The sequence below is a fragment of the Scophthalmus maximus genome, chromosome 5 (assembly GCF_022379125.1).
Source record: "Scophthalmus maximus strain ysfricsl-2021 chromosome 5, ASM2237912v1, whole genome shotgun sequence".
NCBI classification, from domain to species: domain Eukaryota; kingdom Metazoa; phylum Chordata; class Actinopteri; order Pleuronectiformes; family Scophthalmidae; genus Scophthalmus; species Scophthalmus maximus.
The window spans coordinates 26,994,113-27,020,984 of record NC_061519.1 but is presented as its reverse complement, the minus strand read 5'-3'; the positions used below and the strand labels follow the sequence as shown (position 1 = coordinate 27,020,984).

The 26,872-nt window shown below is 47.9% G+C and overlaps 1 protein-coding gene and 1 long non-coding RNA gene across 3 annotated transcripts in view; one reads left to right on the top strand and one right to left on the bottom strand.

Moving 5' to 3' along the window:
- Positions 1 to 856, bottom strand: part of efr3a (EFR3 homolog A (S. cerevisiae)) — a 64,536-nt gene extending 63,680 nt beyond the window's left edge. The window contains exons 1-2 of the mRNA XM_047332259.1: positions 787 to 856; positions 402 to 588 (exon numbers count right to left, since the gene is read on the bottom strand). Coding sequence (XP_047188215.1) covers positions 402 to 411 — 10 coding nt within the window. The 5' untranslated portion in view covers positions 412 to 588; positions 787 to 856. The remainder of the gene's footprint in view (positions 1 to 401; positions 589 to 786) is intronic.
- A 12,369-nt stretch (positions 857 to 13,225) lies between these two features.
- LOC118310864 lies at positions 13,226 to 23,650 on the top strand. Of its 2 annotated transcripts, none has more exons than XR_004793852.2 (2): positions 13,226 to 13,621; positions 23,217 to 23,650. It is a non-coding gene; the product is annotated as an uncharacterized LOC118310864 (long non-coding RNA). The 2 variants fall into 2 exon arrangements; XR_004793851.2 differs by having other exon boundaries at positions 23,044 to 23,650.
- The last annotated feature ends 3,222 nt before the right edge of the window (positions 23,651 to 26,872 follow it).

The following is a 26,872-nucleotide window of genomic DNA, read 5'->3' as shown; positions in this document are numbered from 1 at the left end:
CCACAGGTGACGGACACTGCAGCGGCCTGCACTGGAGCAGGGACAGTGAACGCATCACTTTTCATTTTTAACTTCAGTTATCCCGTTAGCGTTGAAACGATGAGCCGACATTAAACGCAACACACGCACACAGTCAGGTGTTGATTTCATCACACACACACACACACACACACACACACACATCTCTCTCTCTCTCTCTCTCTCTCTCACACACACACACACACACACACACACACACACATCTATCTCTCTCTGTCTCTCTCTCTCTCTCTCTCTCTCTCTCTCTCTCTCTCTCTCTCTCACACACACACACACACACACACACACACATCTATCTCTCTCTGTCTCTCTCTCTCTCTCTCTCTCTCTCTCTCTCACACACACACACACACAGATCTTACCGGCTGGCATTGTGATGCTATGCGGTGCCGCAGTCTCTGTGGTCCGGGTGGAGTGACTCAGTTGTTGTTAGCCTCCATGTAGCTGCTTCTTCTTCTTCTTCCTCTTCTTCTTCTTCTTCCTCTTCTTCTTCTTCTTCTTCTGCCGCCTCGCTGCGTCCGAGCCTCGGCTCTGTGACGACACGTCTCACTGCGGACACACACACACACACACACACACACGGACCCTCGTCAACAGGCGGAAGGTGTCCGCCGCTGAGCACCGGGCTGTCCGCGGGGGGCGGGGGTTAGCCCCGCCGGAGCTAGCGGGGTGTCAGCGGGGTCCGGAGGAGACACTGCGCCGGAGACAGCGACAGATTTCGGGGCTGGACAGACGCGGTGAACATACCTGTGGACGAAGAGCAGCGGGACACGAGCTCCCACACATTACTACACTGCTTCCTGCTTTACGGTGACACACAACACGGAAGTGTGTGTCTGTGTGTGCTACTTGTACACAAAGGGGTTGTGTGAATGAAAGCATTTATCTATGTTGGATAAATTAGTGTTTATATATTATTTTAATTTTTTTAATCACCAGTCACAGTTCACTTTTTACAAAAAAAAAATCACAAATCAGAAATAAATAACAGCAAATCACAATAACACAACGGAAAATTTAACAACAACAACAACAAAATAAGGAAACAAGGACCAAAAAAGAAACAAACGTTGTCGAAATGTCTCAATGTTAAAGAAGGTGAAGACACATTCCTGGGGCCCCACCAGGCCTTACAGGGGCAGTAAGGGATTTTTTAAATCCAATTCACTTCTTTTTTTCTTCTAAATCTGCAATATTTCCTCCAAAAAAATCTGTTTATAATCGTCTCAGCCCTGGTTCTGTAAATTGAAAACAACACTGTGTAGTCTGTAAACATCACTCTGACACCTTAAAGCCCCAGTGGGTCATTTTCTGGCGCCATCTGGTGGTAAAGTTGCAAACCGTAAACCACCGAGCGACCGACAGGGGACACTTTATGGTGGCGCACCGCTGATGACATTGCCGGTTACCGACTGCGTCTGAAAATTCAACGTGAACGCGACGTATTCTGGACGTTTAGTCCAACAACCGTATTCAACAGGACGTAGAAACATGGAGACTCACACGGAGGTCGGTCCACCTCATGAACTATATTTAACTCTTATATGAACACATAGTTATGGACAATATGTTAAATTTCTGTGAATAAGTTCTTCTAAATATTACACACTGTAGCTTTAAGAGACGTGCTGGCGACAGACGCTGAGACTCAGGGGTTTTCGGCCTCGTGGTTAGCGTGTCCGTTTCCGTACCTGATGCTGCGGGTTCGAGGTCCGGTCAGTGGGGATCGCTTACTGCCCCTTTAACCGGTTCTTTCTTGGCCCAGGTCTCATCCCACCAGGTTTGTGTAAAACCGTAGCAGACAGTAGCTGTTTCTTCCTGTAATCCTGCTGATGAACTAACGCCGATAAAAAACAAATTGCTGAAGGCAACCAATTGCCTGCAGCATCACTAACGACGGCTCAGGAGAACCTGTCGTCGATAAGATCACCAGTGTGACCGTCCCGACAGATGGAAATTATCCAGAACCGGACTAGAAATACCTCCGATGTGTTAATGTGTGTGAAAGTTTGCCGGTTGTGCTTTTTTAAGCTCTTAAGGACCTTTGCCGTTCCGTCCAATGGACTTAGAGGTGATTAAGGGCTTTGGCCCCAACAGACTACATGCCGAGCGTCTGGTCGAGTCAAACGACTGACAGCAGCCACGCGGCAGCAAGCGCTGCCTGCTGGGAAAAAATTTAAAACTGGAAAAAAAAAGATCCTGTTTGTGTAATTACTGTAATGCAGAGACGTGCACATGTCACAGCTGCACAGTGTGGCAGAGGTGAATCTGCACACGGGCTTAGAATAAAGCAGCAGGAGGCAACTGACTTAGCAGTGTGATATATATATATATATAAATATATATAGATAGATATATATCATTTTTTTGGACTCTAAACCATAGACTGCTTATAAAAATAGACGTAGTCCAGAAAATGAAGCTAACGCAGAAGCGCCTGAAGCCTGTATTCTCTGCACTGACCAGCAGGGGGCGACTCCACTGGTTGTTTCTGTAAGAGTTCTATGAGAACATGACTCTATACTTCTCACTTGATTCATAAGGTCGATCTGAATGTTTTACCTGTGAAAACACCTTTCACATGAAAGGGTAATGGAAGACGTGTATTTTATAGCAAACACACGTTAGATGCAATCAATCTCTCTCCACACACACACACACACACGCACTGAGCAGTGCCCGGAGGTGGAGGTGGAGGTGAAAAGTGCTGTCCAAGGCCTCGGTTTGCACTTCAAAGTGCTCGTGTGGGAGGAGGACGGACGCCTGCGGAGACACGGAGATCTGCAGCGCTCGGAGGGGGAAGAGGAGAGTGAGCGATGGAGTCAAACCTCCGGTGAAACATCCTCGGCGTCCGACAAACGTCAGATCAACTGTGACGGCTTTCTCAGGAGCCGAGCGCTTTGGAATGAACGGGTCCCTCGATGATCCCAGAGTCGAGTCGTGGTCAGTGTGTTTTCCAACCGTCGCATGTTTACACGGGAAGCGGTCGAGGTACAAGTCGACTCCTCGCTCACCAAAGTTTCAGTTAAGTGACAAAGACACAGAATCAGATATTGAAGAAACTGTAAAAGATTCAGTCTGACACCGGATGAAGATAAAACAGAGCGACAGTAACAGTTTTTCTCACCTTAGAGGGCAGAGTTGAGCTGCTACAGTGTCCTGCTGGGAGCTGCTGCACTCTGTCACTCACACACACACACACACACACACACACACAGTGAGGATTTCCTTCCTTCTACACAATGACAAAAATAATAACAGGCAGACGAATCTTTTTAATGCATCAATAAACCACGACGCCCTCCAGGAAAATGGATCCTGGAGGGCACACGTCACGCAATCAAAACTCCAGTGGAGTGAAATCGTCTACATACTTTTTTTGAAGTCGCTGAGTAAAAAGTTTTTTACTCATTAAAGAAGAAAAAAAAAATTATATATTTGTTTGGTTAGAATTTTGTCAATTGTATGTTTTTATGTTTTTATTCAAAGCCCCAGTGTGTAATTTTTGTAATTTTCTGACGGCATCTGGTGGTAAAGTTGCAAATCGCAACCAACTGAGCGACCGACAGGGGACACTTTATGGCGGCGCACCGCTGATTCCACTTCCTGTTTCCGTCAGCGTCTGAAAATTCAACGTGAACGCGACGTATTCTGGACGTTTAGTTCAACAACCGTATTCAACACGACGTAGAAACATGGAGACTCACACGGAGGTCGGTCCACCTCATGGAACTAGATTTAACTCTTATATTAAACCCAGAGTTATTGTAGATCTATTTAATTTCTGTGAGTAAGTTCTTCTAAATATTACACACTGTACTACTTTAATGACCCCAAATATTCTACACATCACTTCCACCATCGTTGTTGTTGTTGCTCAACAACATTGGCAACCCATGTTTGTACTGTAGCAATATTTAGTTGATTGGGGTAACCGTGTCTCAATCCGATTTGTGCGTAACCAGACGCAATCACGTTGCGATCTCTTATCGCCTTGTGGCTTCTACAACATGGCCGCCCGCCGCCTGAGCTCGGTCGCACAAGAGACGTCGGTTTTTCTTTCCATGGGCAGGAATCATATACTTTTTTACGGGTCTGGGTCATCTGATGCCGATTCTCTGAAAACTCGACAGAGCCAGACATTATTAGTGCAGCTGTCGTGGAGCTCCCTGCGCCCCCCCGCTGAACCCTCTGACGTTACGAGGGCGCCACCCGACGAGCCCGTCGATACCAGCGCTTCTCCTCCAGCTGCTACCACAAAGACTCTGCGCCGAGGGAGCACAACGCCGTCCGCTCTCCCCGCCCGCCAGGGTTGTTTTTAAGACATGTCGGACTTGGGGGGGACAGAAAAATCGATGAGGAATATTTCCCTCCTTCCTCTGCGAGCCCCGGTCCTTTGGTCGTGTGTGCGTCGTATCGGCTGCAGCCGACGCTAAGGAGCCATTTGATTTCCCGTCCCCCGAGCTAGTTGACATTTATTTCACAAACACTTGACATTTGGAAATGGGCTCCCAGTGCGAGCGCTGTGTGTGCACTCTTGTAACCCCCTGCCAACCCCACCACACACACACACACACACACGCGCAGCCATTAGCAGCCTTTGTACGGAGCAGCTGGATGGTCCGACCGTCTGCTGGTTATCAGACAAAGGAGTTCCGACTCAGTTTGGATTGAAATCGACAGGTTTCAGCTGCTGAGCTCGACTTTCTGCTGGAAGCAAACTGAGCGTCTGACGTCTGACGATAAATCAATGCGTTCTGATCCGTTCAGAGACTTGTCCCTTTGACGTCGGGTCTGAATTTTCCGAGGACGAACGTACTGCGAGGGTTTCTTTTTGTCCGTCCGTCCGTCCGTCCGTCCGTCCGTCCGTCCGTCCGTCTGTCTGTCTGTCTGTCTGTCTGTCCGTCTGTCCGTCTGTCTGTCCGTCTGTCTCTCTGTCTGTCTGTCTGTCTGTCTGTCTGTCTGTGCGTCTGTCTAAAGGTTCAGTCTGTAGGATTCAGTGGGACCTAGTGGTGCCACCTCCCCTCACGCCTCCCTTTGTGAGCGTGCAGCAGAACCTACGGTGGCCCTCAGGTAACAAACCAGTGTTTCCAGGGTTTTTTATATGACGGATTCATTTTTGTTCTATTCCCAAAAACAAAAAACTCGTAATTTACACAAACCAGCAGCAGATCAACTGATGTATGTACATGCTGCTCTCTGGGCCGAGGGGTGAACGGGGGCGATTGAGATGAATGAAGAGATCCATCTGAGCCGTTCTGTATATTTGATCTGGGCTCAGCCTTGAAGATGAGGTGAGGAGTTGGAACGTCCGGAGGGAGCTCTGCTCCTCTGCACCGACAGGGGTCATGGCGTTGACGTTGTTCGGGCGTCTTGTCAGGACGCCACCTGGGCGCCTTCCTTCGGAGGTTTCCCCGGCACGTCCACCTGGGGAGGAGACCTAGAGGTCAAGACCCGGAACTCTCTGGAGGGACGACATGTCCCATCAGGCCCGGGGACTAACTCGGGACCCCCAGGAGGGGCTGGGAAGCCGTGGCCGGGGAGAGGGGGACGTCTGGAACACCCTCGGCTCAGCCGGCTGCCTCCGCGACCCCATCCAGGATAAGCGGGAGTAAAGAAAACAGGTGGATGGATGGAAATAGATAAACTGATCTGATGGAACCGGCGTCTATATACAAAGTGAAACTGTAACTGACCATAACACAGAAACTGGAGCGTTTGTCACCAGCGGGAGCAGCGTCTTTACATTTCTCATCTCAGCATCTCTGATATCATCTGTTTGCTGGAGGAACGTATAGAGGAAAAAATGCATTAGAGCCCCAGTGGTTCGGCTGCATGATTACATTATGACACTTGCTATCGAAAAAATGCATCACAGTGAAATGTTAACCCCCAGGGCCAAACACACACACTCACACACACTCACACACACACACCGCTGTCGTCGTCCTCGGCAGCGTCTCGGCTGCCGCTGTCACACGAGCGCCCGAAGCCCCGACACTCTGATCTCTGACGGGAGCTGAGAGCAGATCCCCGACATCTTGAATGGTGTCGGAGAGAAGGAGGAAGTCGAGAGCTGCAGGGGTGAAATCACAAGCGTATGTTCGTTTTCTGCATGTTGGTGTAAGAGAAGTCATGGTGACAGGTGTCAACTCACTGTGTGTGTGTGGATCATAGTCACCGGGTCAGGAAAATGAAAGTGAGGTTAGCGTGGAAGTGCCTGCAGCCTGTATTCTGTGTACTGACCAGCAGAGGGCGACTCTATGAGACTGTGACTCGACTTCTCTTGATTCGTAAAGTCAGTAAAACCTTTTTCTGAGGAGTTTATGGTTCAATCCCTAGTTTCAAGTCTTCTTCAACACATGATGTTCATTTTGTACACTATGGATCATTTACAGTCACATAGACCATAAAGCACCGGATGTGTTGGGGGCGTGGACACATTGTGATTGACGGCTGGTACCGTCTAATCGTTGCATGGTTGCAGGTGGAGGTGGAGGAGCGCTGACCCTCTTCTTCTTCTTCTTCTTCTTCTTCTTCTTCTTCTTCTTCTCCTGTCGTTGCGCCTGCTGCAAAACTGGTTCTCTGGCGCCGGATCAGCACCGAGCACCGAGCGCGCCTGTCCGTGGGCGGCTGCTGTCTGGGGGCCTTGGCGCTGCTGTTTGTTTGCGTCCGTCTTCATCCAACCGTTCTCCCCGACACACACACACACACACACACACACACACTTCTCCACACTGGCTGAGCCGCCACGCGCCATCTGCTCCCATCAGGAGAGGGTGATTGATGCAGCGCCTGTATAAAAGCTTCGGCGATGACTCATTGACTCCCCGCCGCGACGTCTGCTGCACTGAGAGAGTGTGTGAGTGTGTGAGTGTGTGTGTGAGTTGTTGTTGTTGAAGGAATACATAACTTTCTTCTTCTCTTCCGTAGCTCACCTCTCCACCACTGTGCAGCCTCCATGTCCGATCTGTAATCATGTCCCCGTTCACACCAGCGGTCGACATCCAACCACCAGCTCTGCGTCAGAGGAGTCGGCCTGCGACGCACGTTCCTGCGTGTCCTCAGTTAGCGGAGTTTGATCTTAAATGTGTCGTGACGTGGACAGTTCCATCTTTTCCCCGTTGTAAAGTAGTTTCCTGTCTGATCCCTCAGACTTAAACATGGTTTCTGTTTTTCGGGGTGGGGGCTCAAACTCAAACTGGAGTACATGTCTCTGACTCTAAGTCATCAGTAAACACCGTACACAAAGATGGACAAAAACGTCTGATACTTAGAAACACTGAAATCATCCTGATCGCCCCCTGGTGTCTGGCTGCAGTACAGGTCATAAGCCCCGCCCCCTCCGCATTAGCAGATGGGACATTGACAAGTCAAAAATCAGTTAAATAATTGTTTCCAAAGATGTTTCTGTCATTTGAGGCAGTTCTTATCACACCGATGTGGTTATTTGATGATATAAAAAGGGCGCTGAGACGTCATGATTGACAGCTGACACTGACTCGTGATTGGTCGGACCTCGATACCACGGTTCAACTCCAGGATCACTACTCTGACTCCACATGACGTCCAAGGAGCAAGATGGCGGCGCCCTTAGCTGGTGTCTTTATTTTTGTACAGTGGGAGGAAACTTTAACAAAAAAAAAACAGAACCACTCCACGGAGAATTAAGGTTCTTCAGGTTTAAACGTGAAAAAGAAAGATTCATTTATCAAACGTGTCTGGTGGAAGAAAGCAAATAATTTTAAATACTCCTCAATGTCTTACTAAGTCCAACATTGTCTCGCCTTCACTCTTCATGCCACTTGTGGGTGAGCAGCAGAGTGTGGTCCTGCTTCTGAAGACGTGGCGACCGTTTCCTGACCCACACAGTTGTGAGGTCGCAGACTTTTCGTCCGTCTGAACATCATCATTGTCGTCTGCGGGGGAGAAAGAAACAACAACACAGAGGAGGAAATGCTGCAGAGCGAAACACACACAGCAGACAAGCATCACACGTTCCCCTGGCGCCGCGACCGGCGAGCTGTGGTCGAGTTCCTCGTTGAGATGCAGATGAAGGGGACGACCTGCCTCCGACCTGGAAGCAGCCGCCGGCTTGTTTGTCTGTTTGTCGTCTCCCCCTCTGTGATTCTCAGCTCATCATCCGGAGCGAAGGCTCCTGGTCCTTTTCACCAGCGGCTGCGCGGCCACTTCACCTCTCGTGGCCTCATTGTGCCGCGAGGACCTGTGTTAAAGCGGCACTCAGAGGAAGTGCACACGATGTCTTTGATACAAAACACACGCACAAGACTGGAAAACACGATGCAAGTACCAATAAAAACCATATCATAATAATAATAATAGAGGATGGAAACATGCATTCATTTGAATTTTCTTTTGCCACTTGTGTAACCTGGGACCCAGATGAATTCTGGGAGCTCCTTTCATTCGCTCGGTCAGACTCACAGTCTGGATCTCCTCCATTGGGAAGTGATTTTCCACCGGCAGAAAACTTGCTGGTCCAATCACGACCGATTAACGAAGAATGGGCGGGGTTTGTACCGTGACACGGGAGAGAAGCCACTTTTGTAAACAACCAAGATGGCTGCCACCTTTCTCCCACAAAAACGTCCACAGTGGTTCACAGAGGTTGTGGAACCTTCCTCACAGACGTCTCCTCTCTGCTCTGGTCTGTCACTCAACAGACGTCACGCGACTCGTTGCTCTCACTGGTTGTAGTTTCCATCCAATTGCGTCCGGAGGCATTTCAGCCTGCGTCCCTTGGTAACTTTGCCTCTGGGCAATCGACAATCAACTGAGAGGTCTCTCTACACCGGGCAACCACTTCTGAGGAGGATCGGTTATGTTAATGTCAGAGTGTGCAGAGCTGATGAAACACGAGCCATCTGTGAGGAAAGAGTTGCAACAAATTGGTATTTGGGTGTGTGGTTAAAGTGGCAGTAAGCGACTGTAAACCAATACAGGTTTTTTAAAATTCCAAAATGGCTTACTGCCACTTTAATTCAACAGGGAGTACGTAGAGTTGAAACCACCTCAGCTCCTTCAGAGGATGAAAAGCCAAACGTGCACATTTCCTCGCCTGAGAGACAAACTAAAGGCTGTTTGTGCAAAAGCCCATCAGATTCAAACATGTTCTCTGGTTTAATCAGGTCTCATCTCTGTCAATGTATTTGCACTCCAGGACTTCTAATTACAGGTTTGGTCGAGTGCAAAGCCCATTGAAGCTGCCGCAATACCCTGGTTGACAGACAGACATTGAATGTGTGTGGCTGAAATAAGTGGATGTGATTTGTAATAATTATACATCACACATGAACAAACGGAAAAATACTCAAACCCACGATGTGTCGAGTGAGGTCTATGAATGAGGAAAGGGCAGCGAGCGATGTCGGCGTCGCTCAGCCTCTGGAAATGTAACAACTGCGGCACTTTGCTCCTTTTTAATGCATACGTGTCATGTTGGTCCCGTGTTGCTGCTGACGATCGTTTTCTTTTTCCTGGTGCGTTCACGCGGGACGCGACTGGAATTATTTGCGTGATTCCATACAAAGTCAATACAAAGAATCTACTAGACTGCAGACCTATATCGGTTTCAAATATCTGTTATGGCTCTCTTAGATTAGAGATAATCGATATCGGTATCGGCCCTGAAAAAGCCATATCGGTTGACCCCTAATTGGCGCGAATGTTCCACGAGGTTTTCTGGGAGGGACACGTGGACAAACCTCTCATCAGTGAGCTGATCTGTCTGTGGGGCCACAACCAGGAGGAAATAACACACACAAACACACACACACACCGGATCAGTGTTACCACATCTGGCTCAGCTCAAATCCTCTCCATATTTTTTCAAGTTAGCGAGAGAATGAATGAGAAAGACGATTAGTGAGCATAAGCCACTGTGTGTGTGTGTGTGTGTGTGTGTGTGTGTGTGCGTCACGTGTGTGTGTGTGTGTGTGTGTGTGTGTGTGTGTGCGTCATGTGTGTGTGTGTGTGTGTGTGTGTGTGTGTGTGTGATGGCACGTAGGCCGACACCGTGGACGCTCGCCAGCAGCAGCTCGTCCTGCTCCATTGTAAACCTGAGACAAAAAAAAGTGAAAAACACAGAAAACAAAATGGAAGCCAGAGCGACGAGTGACGCGACGAGCGAGAGGACGAGCGACGCCGCTGCTCAGTGAAATCCGTCATCGTAACGGCACGTAGCCGCAGCGGATCGTCATCTTATCTCTGTTTTCAATTAGACATTGTGCTCTTGGTTTATCGTTGTGATTTTTTGATTTGCTGTTTAGTTTTTCAATTTTCCTTCTTGTTTTGTGATTTGCCGTTGTGTTTTTTGATTTGTTGTAGGGATTTGCACTTCAGGGCCACCGTACGTTCAGCTGCACTGCCAAAAGTACGTGGACGCTAACACGTCTGTTCGGTTGTTTAATCTGAGTAAGATGCAGATCGTGTCTCGAATCTTATTGGTCGAAAAAGTCAACCCTCAGCAGCCCTGGACTATTTTTGAATGCTTCTGATTTTGCCTTTGTATCCCACATTAAGAAAAGATTTACCTCTCCGATGTTTGGAAGTTTTCTTTCTGTTCAGCAAAGCGTCGTCCATGTGAGCAGACTGTGAAATCATGTTATCGTCTCAGGAACGGCTCTGACACATTATGTTACATGACTATTTTAGAGACTCTGTGTGTGTGTGTGTGTGTGTGTGTGTGTGTGTGTGTGTGTGTAGCCAAGGCTACGGCTGTGTCCTGCCTCCAGATCATCCAATGATCTGCCGGGACATCGATGAACAGCAGGACACACGGGAGCATCTCGCTCAATTATTCATCACTGAAGTCTTTTGTAGCCAGTTAGCGGATCAATAGCTGCTGTAATCAGCTTTCCGATGAGGGAAAGTAGCTCACTACACACACATGATACATCACATATTATGTGTCCCTGTTATTATGTCATTATGTGCACGCTCTGATCGCTGATCAGCTCCCTCAGTCTCACGTTGGTGTCAAGGAGGACGTGGAGGAAACAAAGAATCATGTTCATTTGACCCGTGATACCAACGAGTTGTTCCACATGATCAGACTCCTCCTGCCGAACACCGTGGAACTGGAGCCTCCTCTCTACTGTTCCTCGACCTCAGTGGAAGACGTCATGAGGTCAAGGACAGGTGTCGAGGAGGACTGATGGGACTTCAGTTGCTGCTCAGAGAATCCGACTGGACGTTCACTAAACTACGTGGTCATGTGACGGTGGATGTTGTCAGCGGCTCCATCAGCATGTTTCCGTGTTTTACCACCTCTCTTCTGGATCATATTCATACTCTTCTTCTTCTTCTTCTTCTTCTTCTTCTTCAGATTGAATCGTTTACGTTCGTTCATGACACGCCACGTTAAATAGCGCTGCCGCAATGCATTGTGGGTCTGTATCTCCTCACTCGCACAGAGGAAGCTCCAGTGTGTCCTCTGCTGAAGGAGAGAGGAGAGGAAGCAGTGAAGCTCCTTTCCTAAACACTTAGAGAATCTCAACAGCTCTTATCACGGTGCTGAGGAAACACTTCCAGGTCGGGCTTTAGAATCAACTCTCGAAGAACTCCCGGGACGAAGATGCCTACAAGACACGACAGACGCATCATCAGCATCCGCCGTCGCATAATGACGTAGTTTAGTGTCAGTGGAGTCGGGTTCTCTTTTCCTAAGTCCTCTGAATCCTCCTTGACGCCTTTCCTTGACCTCGTGACGATTTCCATCGTGGTTCAAGGAGAAGTGGTGAGGAAAAGGCGACAGGAAGGATTTTCAGAATCCCCCCTCGGCGTCTCTTCGTTCCCACCGTCCTTTCGATCACTGGAGCTGATTCTTCGTCTTTGGTTTCAGTGAAAACTTCTCCGGTTCGTCTTCCCGAACAAGAGAAGCCAGTTAATAGTTTTCCTCGTTGGTCCAACATTTCCTCAGGCACAGGGAATTTATCCTCCTCTCTATATACCATCCCGACAGTCCTCCGCCCCTCGCTCCCTCCCTCTCGCAGCTATTTCCTAAGTCTCCTCTATATAAGCTGATGATCCATTTGCTTAATAAAACTGTGGAGAATGATACTTGGTTAAGCTTCTTAACCGAGATCCCTGTTTGCAAGCATGACCTCAAAAGTGGAATATGTCGGTGGCGTTCACGGGGCCTCGCTGTGAGCTTCAAGTCACGCCAGCTCCTTTTGTTACCGGATTTTGAATGTGGACGCCAAAGGAGTTCGAGCCCCCCGACACTTTTAACCAACTGTCCGTTGTGTTGTGGAACTGCACTTACAGCTTATTAGAAACCCGGCTTTGGATTCACATAAAGTGCAGGAAACAAACTTATTGATTCAGGTGATTTGTTCACATTAATCAACAGATTAAAGCTCCAGACCACAGGAATATGTATCTGAGAACAGAACTGACGTGTTCGCACATACAACCCTTTAAAATGACGTATTTAAAGTCGACCTCCACTCGATAAAGTGTTTTTCTTCTGTTCCTGTCCTCTAAAAAATGTCGGACAGCAGTTAGCTTTAGCATTAGCAGTTAGCATCCACGAGAGGACAGCAGGTGTGTCAGCAGACAGTTATCGTTAGCATTAGCAGTTAGCATCCACAAGAGGACGGCAGGTGTGTAGCAGACAGTTAGCATTAGCATTAGCAGTTAGCATCCACGAGAGGACGGCAGGTGTGTAGGAGACAGTTAGTGTTAGCATTAGCAGTTGGTGAAAGTTTTATGTCTTAATCTCTCCGATGTTGTCTCTAGTCATCTTGTTGATCACATTCTTCCACCGGTCAACCAAGCGCGGTCAGCTGTGGTGGGCGGGGCATGTGTTATTTGCATATCATGAATATTCATAGTCACAGAAGTCCTCAGTGAGGGAGAGAGAGTGAATGGTTTCATCCCCATTTCAGAGGGTAAACAATGTAAAACAAAAATATTAGGCATAGCAGATTATTTTTATAATCTTTAAAACAGGTCGTCCCTCTCTTCCCTGTCCGGCTCTCAGCCGTCAGAAAGGCTGGATCTCATTTGAATGTCATAGAGATGTTTCTGGTCCAGAACTGTGACAAAAAAGAGAACAAAGAGCGCGGCGGCCCCCGTCGGGCGCCTTTAATCTTTCCCGCTCTTAATTGGGCCACTCGATCAAAGAGGGGAAGTCTTTCCAATCAAACACTCTCGTTTTAATTTTCTTTGATTAGCGGCAGTTCCTCTGACGGGGGAGCGCTCGTCTTCAGGACGGAAATGAAAAGAGCGACTCGGGGGGTGAAGAAAGACTCTTACACATCTGCTGTGCTACTGCTGTTATCATCCATGACTGTGTATGGAGGGATTCTGACCTGACAACTGAACATTACTAATTAAACTACAAACAACAATCAAAACAAAATCCTTACTCAAGAAAAAATATTAAACTTACTTAAACACGAATCGAAACAAAAAATACTTCACATCACCCCCCATGACGTGGCGAGGAATGGTACGGTCCAATTTGGCCCCCTCCCCTATAAAACAGCTCTCGCTCCAAGTGTCTCCAGCCGAAAGCAAAGGAACCGTTCCAGGAGCGTGGAACTGCAAGACACTGGTGAGCTCAAAGAAAGAAAAGTTTAGAAAGAAACAGACGGTACAAAAGTACGAATAAGTACTTCTTTTTTTTACATTTCGAGAAATAAAGTCGAAATGTGGAGCCAGTTTGCTGCGGTGACAACGTCTGTTTGCACTTGAACGTCGACGTGTGTCCTGACATGAAAACGTTCAACTGCAAACAACCGTTAATGAATTTTGAGAGGCGTGCAGTTAGCGAAGCTAGCGTAGCTTTGCTAACGTTAGTTAACGTGGATGTGTGACAGCTGAACTGGAACCACAACACGGACGTTTAGGGCTGTTTCAACTTTAATCTCCACATTTCGAGTAAATGATTTCTACTTAAAGCTACATTGTGTAATATTCAGAAGAACTTATTCAGAGAAATTGAACATATTGTCCATAACTCTGTGTTCATATAAGAGTTAAATATAGTTCCATGAGGTGGACCGACCTCCGTGTGAGTCTCCATGTTTCTACGTCGTGTTGAATACGGTTGTTGAACTAAACGTCCAGAATACGTCGCACTCACGTTGAATTTTCAGACGCTGACGGAAACAGGAAATGGAATCAGCGGCGCGCCGCCATAAAGTGTCCCCTGTCGGTCGCTCAGTTGGTTGCGGTTTGCAACTTTACCACCAGATGCCTCCAGAAAAGTACAAAAATGAGACACTGGGACTAAATGTTTGAAACAAAAAGCATGTGTATGTATAATGTGTCCGAGAAATTATATGAATCAACTTGAGACAAAATAGCTGCCTGAGCAAAAGAAAATAAAGTGTGGGTGCGAGAGGTTACCACTCTTCAAGATGGCTGTGGCACCAATTCATTGAGCACGACCTCACTACTGCCCTCTAGGGGAATTACAGTCAACGTGGACAAGAAGTGCACAGGCTCTGACAGTAATGTCCTCGCAGTCGTCCACCGTACCATTTGTGCAGTAGATTCTCATCCTGTTATTCTTCCCAGAGAGAACTCTTCACCGGTGATTGATTCTCTGCTCGTTCGCGATCGGTGAGCAACAGAAGAAAAAAAACAAAAACACGATCGATCGGCAAGCTGTTGACTGAAAGCAGCGGAGAGACAATAAGAGGGTGTTTAGGTGCAAATCAATATGGTTTCGGTTCGTTCACTCTTGTGGACGAGCGGCTCAGCGGTTCAGACCTCGCTCTGTCTTCTGCTTCTGTGGCGAACGCAGCGACGACCCGACGCATTCATTCAACAGACACACTCATAGTTGTCACTCCACTAAATCTGTCGGATCTTTTTCATCAAGATTATGGCTGCAACTAACGGATTATTTTCATTATCGATTCATCTGTGGATTATTTTCCCGATTAATCGATTAGCTGGTGAAAAATGTCGATGGTGTTTCCCCAAAACCACCAAGATGATGTTCTGTTTTGTCCACACACAAAGATCTTCAGTCCACTGTCACAGAGGAGCAAAGAAACCAGAACATGTTCACAGTTAAGAAGCTGAAATCAGAGAATTTAGACTTTTTGTGTTCATAAAAACTACTTGAACAGATTAATCGATAATTGAAATAGTTGGCCACTAATTTAGTACTAATCGATTAACTGTTGACTCAAATTCTTGGCCTCATGGAATATTTCATGGATTCTTGTGTCGCCCATGTTCCATCCTTCAACCAACTTCCACAACTGGAAATCTGTTCAGCTGTTTTTTTACGTAATCCTGGAGACAAACATAACCTCCTGCCTGTGGCCACCAGAGGGCGCCCTAATGCTGCGTTCGCACCAAGCATGTAGCCAATTCTTCCGTGTTGTATTTGTCCTGTGAAAATCCGCCTGTTCCCTGTCGGACGCAGATGTCGGTGACGTCGGGAGGATCTGAACGCTGGTTGGTTTTTTTGACATCGCGTCACGTGATTATTTTGCTGAAGTTCAAATATTTCAACTTTTGACGAGATACAGTCACAACTCAGGACGCAACGGACGGACAATTGACTATTTATCAGACATCGTTTTCAAAATGCTGTTCATGTCACGTATGAAGGAGCAAGGACCCAAATGCAAAGTGCAAAAGAAAAACTACTTTTAATTAATGAAAACAAAAACAGATTTACAGTGTTTGAGGTCAAACAAAATACAAGTGTGTTTGTCCACTAGGAGAAAAAGACATCAACCAGATATGAAAATAGATCGCTCCTGTTCTGTTGACGTGACTCCCGTGTGGTTGTTGTTTCCCGCCTGCGTCTCCAGCGAAGCGTTCGCTTCTCTGTCCAATCTGTCCACACGCATTTGGTTTCCGGTCGGAGTCAAACTGTGCGTGAGCCGGCGAGCAGGTGGCCGCTTGTCAAACAGATGAAGACGACAGGCTGCGCGGCGACGAAGTGGGAAGACGACGACGGCTTCTGGAGCAAATGATTAAGGGCTCGGCTCCGAACGTGGTTAGCGAACACACTCCACCAACGCGCTCCACCAACGCGCTCCACCAACGCGCTCCTCCAACGCCCTCCACCAACGTGCTCCACCAACGCGCTCCACCAACGCGCTCCTCCAACGCCCTCCACCAACGCGCTCCACCAACCACCAACGCGCTCCACCAACCACCAACGCGGTCCACCAACCACCAACGTGCTCCACCAATGCGCTCCACCAACCACCAACGCGCTCCTCCGTCGCGCTCCACCAACCCCCAACGCGTTCCTCTAACGCGCTCCACCAACGCGCTCCACCAACGCGCTCCTCCAATGCGCTCCACCAACGCGCTCCTCCAACGTGCTCCACCAACCACCAACGCGCTCCACCAACGCGCTCCAACGGCGGCAGCGAGAAGTCGCTGAAGAGTCAAAGCAGTGATTTTAAAATAATTATTAATATGATCCTTTTATTTTTACCCTGAATGTTGTCCGAATCAATTTTTTTTTTGATGCAGATATGAATTTAGAGGAAAAACCTGCTCAGATAATTGTTGCAATCCAAGTTGGACCCAGGTCAGAAAGAGTGAAATGAATCCTAAAGAATTATATCTGTTGCTATGGTTACTGTGCACGTGTTTTTTTTAAATCACAACAGTAACCGTGACGACAGTATCAGCTTTAGGGGAAATGTGACGCCGGCGACTGTACGGCTCGAGTATTAAAAGACGGATTAAAGACACACATGCTTCCTGCAAAGTGAGATTAAAATCATGTCCGCGCCGCAAAATGAGATTAATGTTTCGAGGCTGACAAACTGTATCTGTTTCCCCGCAGTAAATCTGCGAGTCTCGCTCTCGCTCGTCGATGCAGATCGGCCATGCGACGCAAAGCGACACGCGTGCGCCCGCTGACGCTCTCGTCGACATTTCAGAGATTTACAGAGGAGTCGTTTTGTTTTCGGGCCTCGGTGTCACGCCCCCGGCGTCCTGTCCGTCACGTCTCTTGACAGCGTTTATGGGGCAGCAGGGCCGGGGCGTGTGAGACGTCGGCCATTTTGAATCATGTGGGCCAGTAAATCTGCTCTCGAGGAAACGCCAGGGAGCAGGAGACGTGGACGGCTGCAGGGGGCGGAGCCGAGCGGCTCCTGTTTGGCTCCAGACCAGTTTCCATCAGGCGTGTAGGACGGACCTTTGAACGGCGACTTCCTAAAGCTGCTCTCAGACCGTCACTGAAGTCGGACACTTTCCAGAACTTCTCCGGAGGGGCTGAATGTGGAAACGCGAATGTCTGCAGATGTTGCTCCGGACCGTGTCTCCTGCCAGCCGTGTGGAGATTCCGCCTGATGGGAGTTCTGGTCTCGTCACCGCCTCCTGCTGCTCGACACAGACGCCACAGAATGTTCCGGAGATCATCCTGCTGCTGCGACTCGGACGAGCTCCCGCTGCGTTCCGTCACGGGTGAACGACAAACTCCAGAGAATGTCCCGATGATTCCCGATGACTGAAAACAGCTTGAACATCGTCTCTGCTCAGAAATGAGACAAAGCAAATGCGGAGCCTGCGAACACAAACTTACAGTACGAGCACGACGTGGATCAGATTGAATCAACTAACATTCGAACTCAATTCGAAACAATTCAATTTGTAAAAGTTTGTGCGTTTCATGAGGCGACATTTGTCGCGGTTCAATAATTTCATATGGACGAAAAGTTTTTCTAGAGTTGTGTCCGATTCATCAGATAAATCTTCAGGTGAGCAGAGAGTAGACTGTCGTCATGACTACCACCGTTGAGCTGCTGGTTACTGATGTCGCCTCTGCGAATACACGCAAACGCGTGTTTTGTGTGTTTCACCATATGGGTTTTTTACGCTCTACGCTTTCTTACCAGCGGTAAGAAATGAAGGTCCCCACGATCCGAACTGAGCTGGATCAGATCAGCTGATAAGCCTCAGTTAAAGCAGCAGAAGGAATCAGCTGTTCTGGTTCCGTCCGCTAACCGGCCGACACGCTGCGTTTCGTTTGTCTCGACGGGTTCAAGCAGATTCTGTGTCGTGGTTGAGAAGCCGGACGTCGCGGAGACGGAGGTCGTATTCAAACACTTGTTTTGGCAGAGAAGCACTTTAAACTGCGTCCAACCTCTTAACCTCAGCGAAACTGGCCTCCAGGATGAAGTCGTTCCGTTATAATGAACTCGCGTGATCGGATGTCCGATAGACGCTCCGTCGGCTCGGTCCTGACCGGATTCCAGACCACTGGAGCAAAGGACCCAAGCTCTTCCGGCTCGTCGTGACCTTTGTGCCGCCGCAACGGTGTTGAAAGCCTCCAAATCCGTCCGTCATTAGCGAAGCTCCGAGCTCTTCTCTGATTGTTTCTGTGGCTAAAAGAGGACGAGGGTTTATCTCGTTATATCACGTCATATCTCCATCTTTTGGGGCAGAAACGTTCCTCGAGTTTACAAAGACCATTCAGAGACCAGGCGACATCCTGAGAAAGAATCGGTTCTGCTGCCGTCTCAGGACGAGTGAACGGGCAACAGTCCTCGTTCCACTTCTGCTTCTCGAGTCAGAGGAAAAGCAAGTGACACCATCAACAGAGAAAAGTGAAAACAGATCAGCTGACGGTCGATATCTTCTGTCAAATAGACTGTAAATAAGAAGATCGATGACTGTAAGTAAAGATGGACGACACGTCTCCTTCTCCTCCCGTTGTGCAATCATGAGGATGAAACATCCAGGATTCAGGAGCCGCCATCTTGTGCTAACGTGTCAGCTGTCAATCATTAACGTCTCAGCCTCTTTATATTGATATATCATCAAATAACTAATGAGAATCAAAGTGATCAGAAACATTAAACACGTGAACATATGTCAGTGTGATAAGAACGACCTCACGGAAACATCTGTATGTCCCATCTGCTAACATGGAGGGGGCGGGGCTTACTGCAGCCAGACACTAGGGGGCGATCATGACGATTTGGCTTCACTTTAGAGGAGCTGTCACGTCATCCATCTTTGTTTTCACACTGTGATTGAACTAAAACAAAACTCATACAAACCATAATTATACCCAAGAGTTTATTAGTTGTGTATCATTTTACATCTTTTTGGTCACAAACTGAATATTAATATAATTGATATAATATAACACATTATGTTTTTCTGTGTAAATAAATCCTGGACTGCACGTCGCCTCAATCAAACACTGCTGAAGCACAAAGAGGTAATTGGTTTTAAAAAAACAAAACTATTTGGAAGATACCAAGTGAATTTATTTTTCCACCATTAGCTTCAGATGAATATTGGAACACATATTTTTCTTTATTTGCTCCATACAAACAGGAGGAATGATTCCAGAGAGCTGTACGTACGGACGCGTGAGTCGCTATATCGAGAAAGACTCAAAAAAAGATGAGTGACAGGTGTCGACGCAGGATCTTCACCGAAAGGGACTAAAAATAAATGTGATCACGGGCCTCGGGCCCGGGTGCGTTCATCTGCACACAGTCGCTGCTTTGTGCTTCCTGACTGTGAGTGTGTGTGTGTGTGTGTGTGCGTGTGTGTGTGTGTGTGTGCGTGTGTGTGTGTGCATGCGAACGACCAATCGCTGCCCAACACGAAGTGACACTTTGCCTTTAACGACATCAGCTTTGTGTTTTGGATTCGATCTCCGTCAGAGCAAATTACAGGTTGTGAAAACAGCTTCCCTTTTTCTGTCTATCTGCTCTGCAGCTGTGCCTGGTTTATTGTATTCAACCGTCTGACGGTTTGATGAACGAGTCTCTTTCGTCTCCAGTATCTTTGTGCCTTGGTGAAAAAATAAATAATCTAAATTGTACAGGTTAAAGAGACGCCGCCGGGCCCCTTGAATGTTTAGAACAAATAGCACATGGCTGTTAAGTTCCTGGTTCGATTCCCGACTGATTTTTTGCTTTTCCCAGCGACTTCAAACCTGGCAGGTGGTTTTTCTGGGGACTCGGGGGAATTTGGTCCGATTTGAACACGTGAAACGTCTCGTATCTCAATCAGTGCCAACAGCAGCACCACAGACCGGCCACACACATGGACCGGGGTGAAAACATAACCTCCTCGTTATATGATTTGACCACAGCGATTTGTTTCCAACCGGCCGTCAGGGCGACAGGCGGAAGTCTCTGCTGCAGACGCAGTTCTGTTGGACCAGGATACGAACAAAGGGATTTTTTTACGTCGCACCGCGGTGCGAGCTTCGACCAACGATTTCTCTCATCAGCATTTCGTCTTGAGAGATGGTTCCATCAGTCACTCTGCCTCGGTGGATCAATCACTCATCGTGTGCGTGACAATCCAGAGTCTTGTTCTTGTCAGCGTATTAATTCCTCAACTTTAATAACAAGGTCACAGGCAACGTCCGTGACGAGGAGCTTTGCTCAATCACAGACTGCGGCGGAATCACGGCAACGGGGAAAAGAAATCAAAATGTAAAGAATTGTTGTCTCTGATACAGAATCCAGACAATTAACTTTACATTGACACACGAGACACAGAGGATGACGTCCGCACTCAGAACAGAACATCAGGGAGGAGTCGGGAAATTATACAACCTCTGGTTGATATTATCAAGACAAACAAGAAGACTGAGACTGGTTGAGATTAGCCTAGCTTAGCATAATGACTGGAAGCAGCGGGAAACAGCTAGCATGATTCGGCATAAAATTGGGAAAAAAATTTTTTTGCTAATGTTCTCATAAAGTTCTTTTTTCAGCGAAGAATAAGTTATAGTTTTTCTTACTAATTTTATAAAACGTTTTTCAGAAAAATGTTAGCTTTGCCAAATTGTTAGCCTCTGCGGCTCCTAGTAATGTTTCCGAAGCTGGTTTCTGTCATTTTAGCTAGTTCCTCATGTTTCTGATCTGTTTGGGTTTCAATTAGCTACTTGATGCTATAAAAGTTATTTTGAGTTATATTTTGACTCCAAATGTTGTCAAGATGGCAGCGTCGATATCAGTAATATTTTATTTTCATTTTTCAAGCGGAGATGTGTCGTCCATCTTTATTTGTAGTCTGTGGTTTCCATTTGTGTGTGGATTAAAGAATCGGAGTACGAGTACGACTGTCACTTGTTGTTTGAAATCAGAACCACTAGGATGTGTGAAATATTGAATATTAGAATTTTCAATGAGCAACGTTGGCGGCGCTTTGTGCTTCACTCTGGGGGCTTTAATAAAACAGAGCGTCTGACTCATTGTTCTGTTGTCCTCTCAGTAAACCAGATTATTGCCGTTCCCTTCACTAATGCTATGTGAAGGAAGCTAACGAGCCGTGCGGTGCGGATTATCATGACAATGAAGCAAAGTGAGGAGGCGTCGCGGATGGGAAGACTGTGAATTAAGGCTGTAGCATTAGCTCGTCAGTCAAAAGAATCCGGCGAGAATAATCTGAGCAAATCATATGTTTGAATACTTTCTGACTTGATTATTCATCTTTTCACCCCACAGACAAATTGTGGCTGCAGCATTTGTTGCCATCAGTTATTTAAACCCCGCAGACCTCGTCCGTCATTATCAATCTGAACCCTCGTCACAGTTTTACTCCTCTTCGCACCTGAAGAACTGCGGAGGCCTCGCGTCTAACGCTGATGAAGATAGAGAGGAAAACACTGACCCGCCAGTAATTGTCTATGGAGTTAAACGACTCGTCAAGCCGGTCGAGAAAAAAACAAACATCTAAAAACAAACCTGTCCAGAAGCCTGACGGCGAACAAAATGGTGGATATTGACAAAGCCGACAGTGGATCACTGGAAACAGCTGAGCTGATTAGATCCGGCGTGTCTTCCTCTTCCTCCTCGCTGCTTTGTCTCTAATTAAAACAAGTGACATTTGAAACAAAAGCCTCGGGCGGCCGGACAACTTTGTCCCCGTCACCGACAGTGTGTATCAATCACCGGTCGTCCCCTGGGCCCGAGAGTGGATGTTAGATTTTTGTGCCAGTTGATGTTCACGAGGCCTCGCGGACGATCTCGGGTCACCGCGAGGAGGAGTTACTCATTGATTGTGTGATCGATGGCTCATGGGATGAGCCCTGGAGGATGTTGTAGGTTGTCGAGCTCGAGTGTCGAAGCCCCTCAGGTTTATTTGTAAAGCCCTCACGACCTCCGGGATGCATACCAAGCATGACATTGAACCTCCGTCACATTTGATGCTCTCTGCTCTCGATCTGAGAGCGGTTGTGTGGAGTGATGCGTTGTCACTTAACGACCGTCCTTCAGATGACCTCTGATCTTTGTCTGTGATGCCAGCAAATTTCCTTTCACCAACAGACAAACACAACCTCCTTGGTGGAGGAGGTTGTTTTACTGTGTCTCTCATCTGGCCCACACCCAACAGTTTCATTGGACAAGGGGTTAGGACAAGGGGTTGGGACAAGGGGTTGGGACAAGGGATTGGGACAAGGGGTTAGGACAAGCGGTAGGGACAAGGGGTTAGGACAAGGGGTTGGGACAAGGGGTTAGGACAAGGGGTTAGGACAAGGGGTTGGGACAAGGGGTTGGGACAAGGGGTAGGGACAAGGGGTTAGGACAAGGGGTTTGGACAAGGGGTTAGGACAAGGGGTTGGGACAAGGGGTTGGGACAAGGGGTTAGGACAAGGGATTGGGACAAGGGGTTAGGACAAGGGGTTGGGACAAGGGATTGGGACAAGGGGTTGGGACAAGGGGTTGGGACAAGGGGTTGGGACAAGGGATTGGGACAAGGGGTTGGGACAAGGGGTTGGGACAAGGGGTTGGGACAAGGGGTTGGGACAAGGGATTGGGACAAGGGGTTAGGACAAGGGGTTGGGACAAGGGATTGGGACAAGGGGTTGGGACAAGGGGTTGGGACAAGGGGCTGGGACAAGGGGCTGGGACAAGGGGCTGGGGTAATCTACCCCTTCAAATCTCTTCAAACGTAGGTTGGTTCAGATGCCGACTCGTGGAGTGGAAGCACGGAGGCGTAGGGCCAAGGGCTGGGGCCAACATAGGTGGGAAATGGGACGGACCCTAAATGTTGCACCATGTTCCACAGTGAGACCTGGAGCTTCGGCTGCTCTGGTTCCAGCCTCTGACTTGAGATGACGCGACTAAGTGTCCGCACAGGAAATGATGAAGGCCGGTGATGAGGCGGTGAGGCGGAAAGAGATGATTTTAATTTATTAAACTGACGATTAAAGCTGCTTCCTTTCACTTCACCTCACCCAGAAATCCTGTGACGCAGAGTCACGCAGCGACGCAGGACTCTGGATGACTGGTGTGTGTGTGTGTGTGTGTGTGTGTGTGTCCTCGCTGACTGCAGGTTTAATGGTGAAGTGGAGCAGTGATGAACATGCTGTGGCGAACAGCTGGCTGGAGAAAAAACCGTCCAGCGGCAGACAGAAGTTACAGGTGTGACCTTGGCGTGTGCAGATTTACTCATCAGAGGACGGACTCTGCAGCTGGAGCGTGTGGACCAGCGGCCTCACGGGGCCGAGCGGAGCCGGAGGTCCGAACCCGAGTCCTAACGTCTCCCAGAGACAAACCTGCACTGTGAAGACGTCTGCAGCTTTTACCGATCTTTATTTATGATTTTTATTTACACCGGCTTCATATTGTTTTTCTCATCCATAAACCATAATACAGACCAAGTTCACAATCTAGCATGTGTGTCAGGCTTCATCCGCATCAACACAACAGTTTTATTGTGGTCCAACTGCATTTGAACACAAAACCCTGTGTGTTCAGAGAATCCCAACGGCTCTTATCATGGTGCTGATCAAACACTTCCGGGTCACGTCAAGATTTGGGAAACTCCCTCAGACACTTTGACAATTCGACCTCACCCCTGGCGGATCACAAGGAAGTAACTTTACATCGAGACACACACACAATGAAGTGGAATCAAAGCAATCATAAACACTAAAGTCACCGAATGAACTAAAAACAGTTCACGAGAGTCTTAACAAACTCCGTCGCTGCGAGCTCTCTCCCGGACATAAGCTCAGTGGATGCGGGCGGCGTCTGGTTTCCCTCTCAGCTGCTCTGGCTCGGCCCGAGCCCGTTAATTACGGCCGGCGCTTCACAGTTTCGATAGCAGTGCTTTGGCGCCCGGCGACGTCCCAGCTGTCAGTGTAATCACAGGCGACGACCACCGCCACATCCCACGCTGTAAGAAATAACCAAAAGGGAAAATCACTGCAACGGCTGCTGCTGCTGCTTTCGACTCACACTTTGAAAGATGATTTGTCTCGGGCTTTGAATTATTGTCAGATTATTTTCTTTTTGGAGTCCAAGGTTTAATGTCTCTGCACAAGAGTCGAGAAGAACGGGACTTACGGTCAGCACAGGTTGATTTTATCACTGGATTCTAGGATAATAAAACTTCAGGCAATGAATAAAGTCGGAAAAAAAGATAGGATGAAAATGAGGCTCACTGGTCGATATGGATTTTTTCATATCTGACATATTTGGAAGACTGATTGTGAGTGTGAGAGGTGTGGTGCTACGTGATTTGCTCTTGTGTCCGGACATTTGAACTTCTAGTTTTTCAACTCTGACCCCCATTTCTTCTGGACACTTGACAGTAGAGTACGTTTCACGTTGCTTCTTCTTCCCCTGCAGCCGCCACGCGAGGTCGAGGTTCGACCACAGACTCAGGACATGGAGTGAAATCAGACTGCTTTTGAAAATTGCTGCTGGTGTTTTAAAAGACCGCCTGCTGTTCCTGGGAGGCTTTCTTACCCCGATCCAATCCACACACACACACTCACACACACACCCCCACACACACACACACACACATAGACACACACACACACAGACACACACACACACACATAGACACACACACACACACACACACACACAGACACAAACACACACACACACACACAGAAACACACACATAGACACAAACACACACACACACACACACAGACACAGACACACACACACACACACACAGACACACACACACACACACACAGACACACACACACACACACACACAGACACACACACACACACACACATAGACACACACACACACACACACACACACACACAGACACAAACACACACACACACACACAGAAACACACACACATAGACACAAACACACTCTCACACACAGACACAGACACACACACACAGACACACACACACACACACACACAGTCTGAACAGGTCCAGCGACTCATCAGAATTACTGTCTGAATCTCCGAAGACTCATTAACGGTCCATTTCTGTCTGTGTTGATGTGACGTGTCCCGCCGCCGCCGTGCACTCACTGCAAATCTGACATCCTGTCCAGGAGAGGGTCGAAAATAGCTTCTCATTAACTCGCATCGCACGCACACACACACACACACACACACACACACACACATCAATAGATTATGCCACACATATTCAGCTGAACAGTTTTATGAGGGTTTTATTAAACACATGCTTCCACACACAAACACGTCACCGCAATTTGTTCCACGCAGACGTGACTCATCACTCACCAATCGGGAATCTTGACTTGTCAACAACTGGGCACACGCACACACAGCTGCGGTGGGCGGGGCCTGTGTTATTTGCAAATCATGAATATTCATAGTCTCAGAGAGAGAGTGGAAGGTTTCCAGAGCCAGTTCAGAGGGTTTTTAAAAACTCTTTTTGGGGGTAAACAATGTGAAACAAATAGTGGACGTGACTGGAGGGGATCTTTAAATCCGAACCTCTGCACTTTGAGAGGCAGCGTCTCTCTGTCCTCGTCCTACTGAATCAGTCTTTTTACTCTGAAGTTAATCCTGATTCATTGGTGCAGCGGCAGGAGGCAGACGGACCGGCGACAGGTCGCCTTGGGAGGGTCTTGTGTGATGTCAGCCGCGGAGGTCAAAGGGCGAAGAAGCTTCTGCGTCGCAGGAGATCCGGACATGTGACACAGTGTGTGAACACGTCAACCCGACAGCGTCCGGCCCGAGAGCTCGACTGCTGCAGCTGCTGCTGAGGAGACCGAGCAGCAGACTGGACATCAGATGACAGTGCTCATGTGAACGATGTTAATGTGACGTCCACTGGCTCCTGAGAGACTCCGTCACATTTTCCTGTTCTGCTCAAGCGTAATACGTCCTGAGATGTTTAGTAAAGGCTTTGCAGAAAGTTGATTTCCCCCCCCCACACTTTAATTAAATCAAATTGCATTCTGGCTGTGGATCTGGAAAAAGACTGGACTCAGCAGCCTCAATGGGCCAATCAGAGCGCAGCGCTGCTCAATATTCATTCAGGGGAAAAAAAGCCTTTACACAGTTTTAAAACTGTCCCCAAACACGACCGGCATCTTTCTGTGAGCGTCTCTTATTAGGTCACAGACAATCACAGTCTGTGATCCAATCACAGTGAAACACAAGACAACTTTAAGAGACCGGGGGGACAGGAAGTGTAGAGACACGAGGGGCGTGACTTCAAAAAGGACCGCGGGGAGATAAGAAAGTTAACTTAAAGCTACAGTGTGTAATATTTAGAAGAACTTATTCACAGAAGTTGAATATATTGTCCATAACTCTGTTCATATAAGAGTTAAATATAGTTCCATGAGGTGGACCGACCTCCGTGTGAGTCTTTCTACATCGTGTTGAATACGGTTGTTGAACTGAGCCGCATTCACGTTGAATTTTCATACGCTGATGGATACCGGAAATGGAATCAGCGGTGCGCCACCATAAAGTGTCCCCTGTCGGTCGCTTGGTTGGTTGAGGTTTGCAATTTCACCACCAGATGTCGCCAGAAATTTAAAAAAAAAATGACACTGAAGGAAACAAAAATAACAAAATAAAACAGGAACCAACAGCGAGGGATCAAGAAACTAAGGGAACGGATGAATCAAAGTTCCTGAG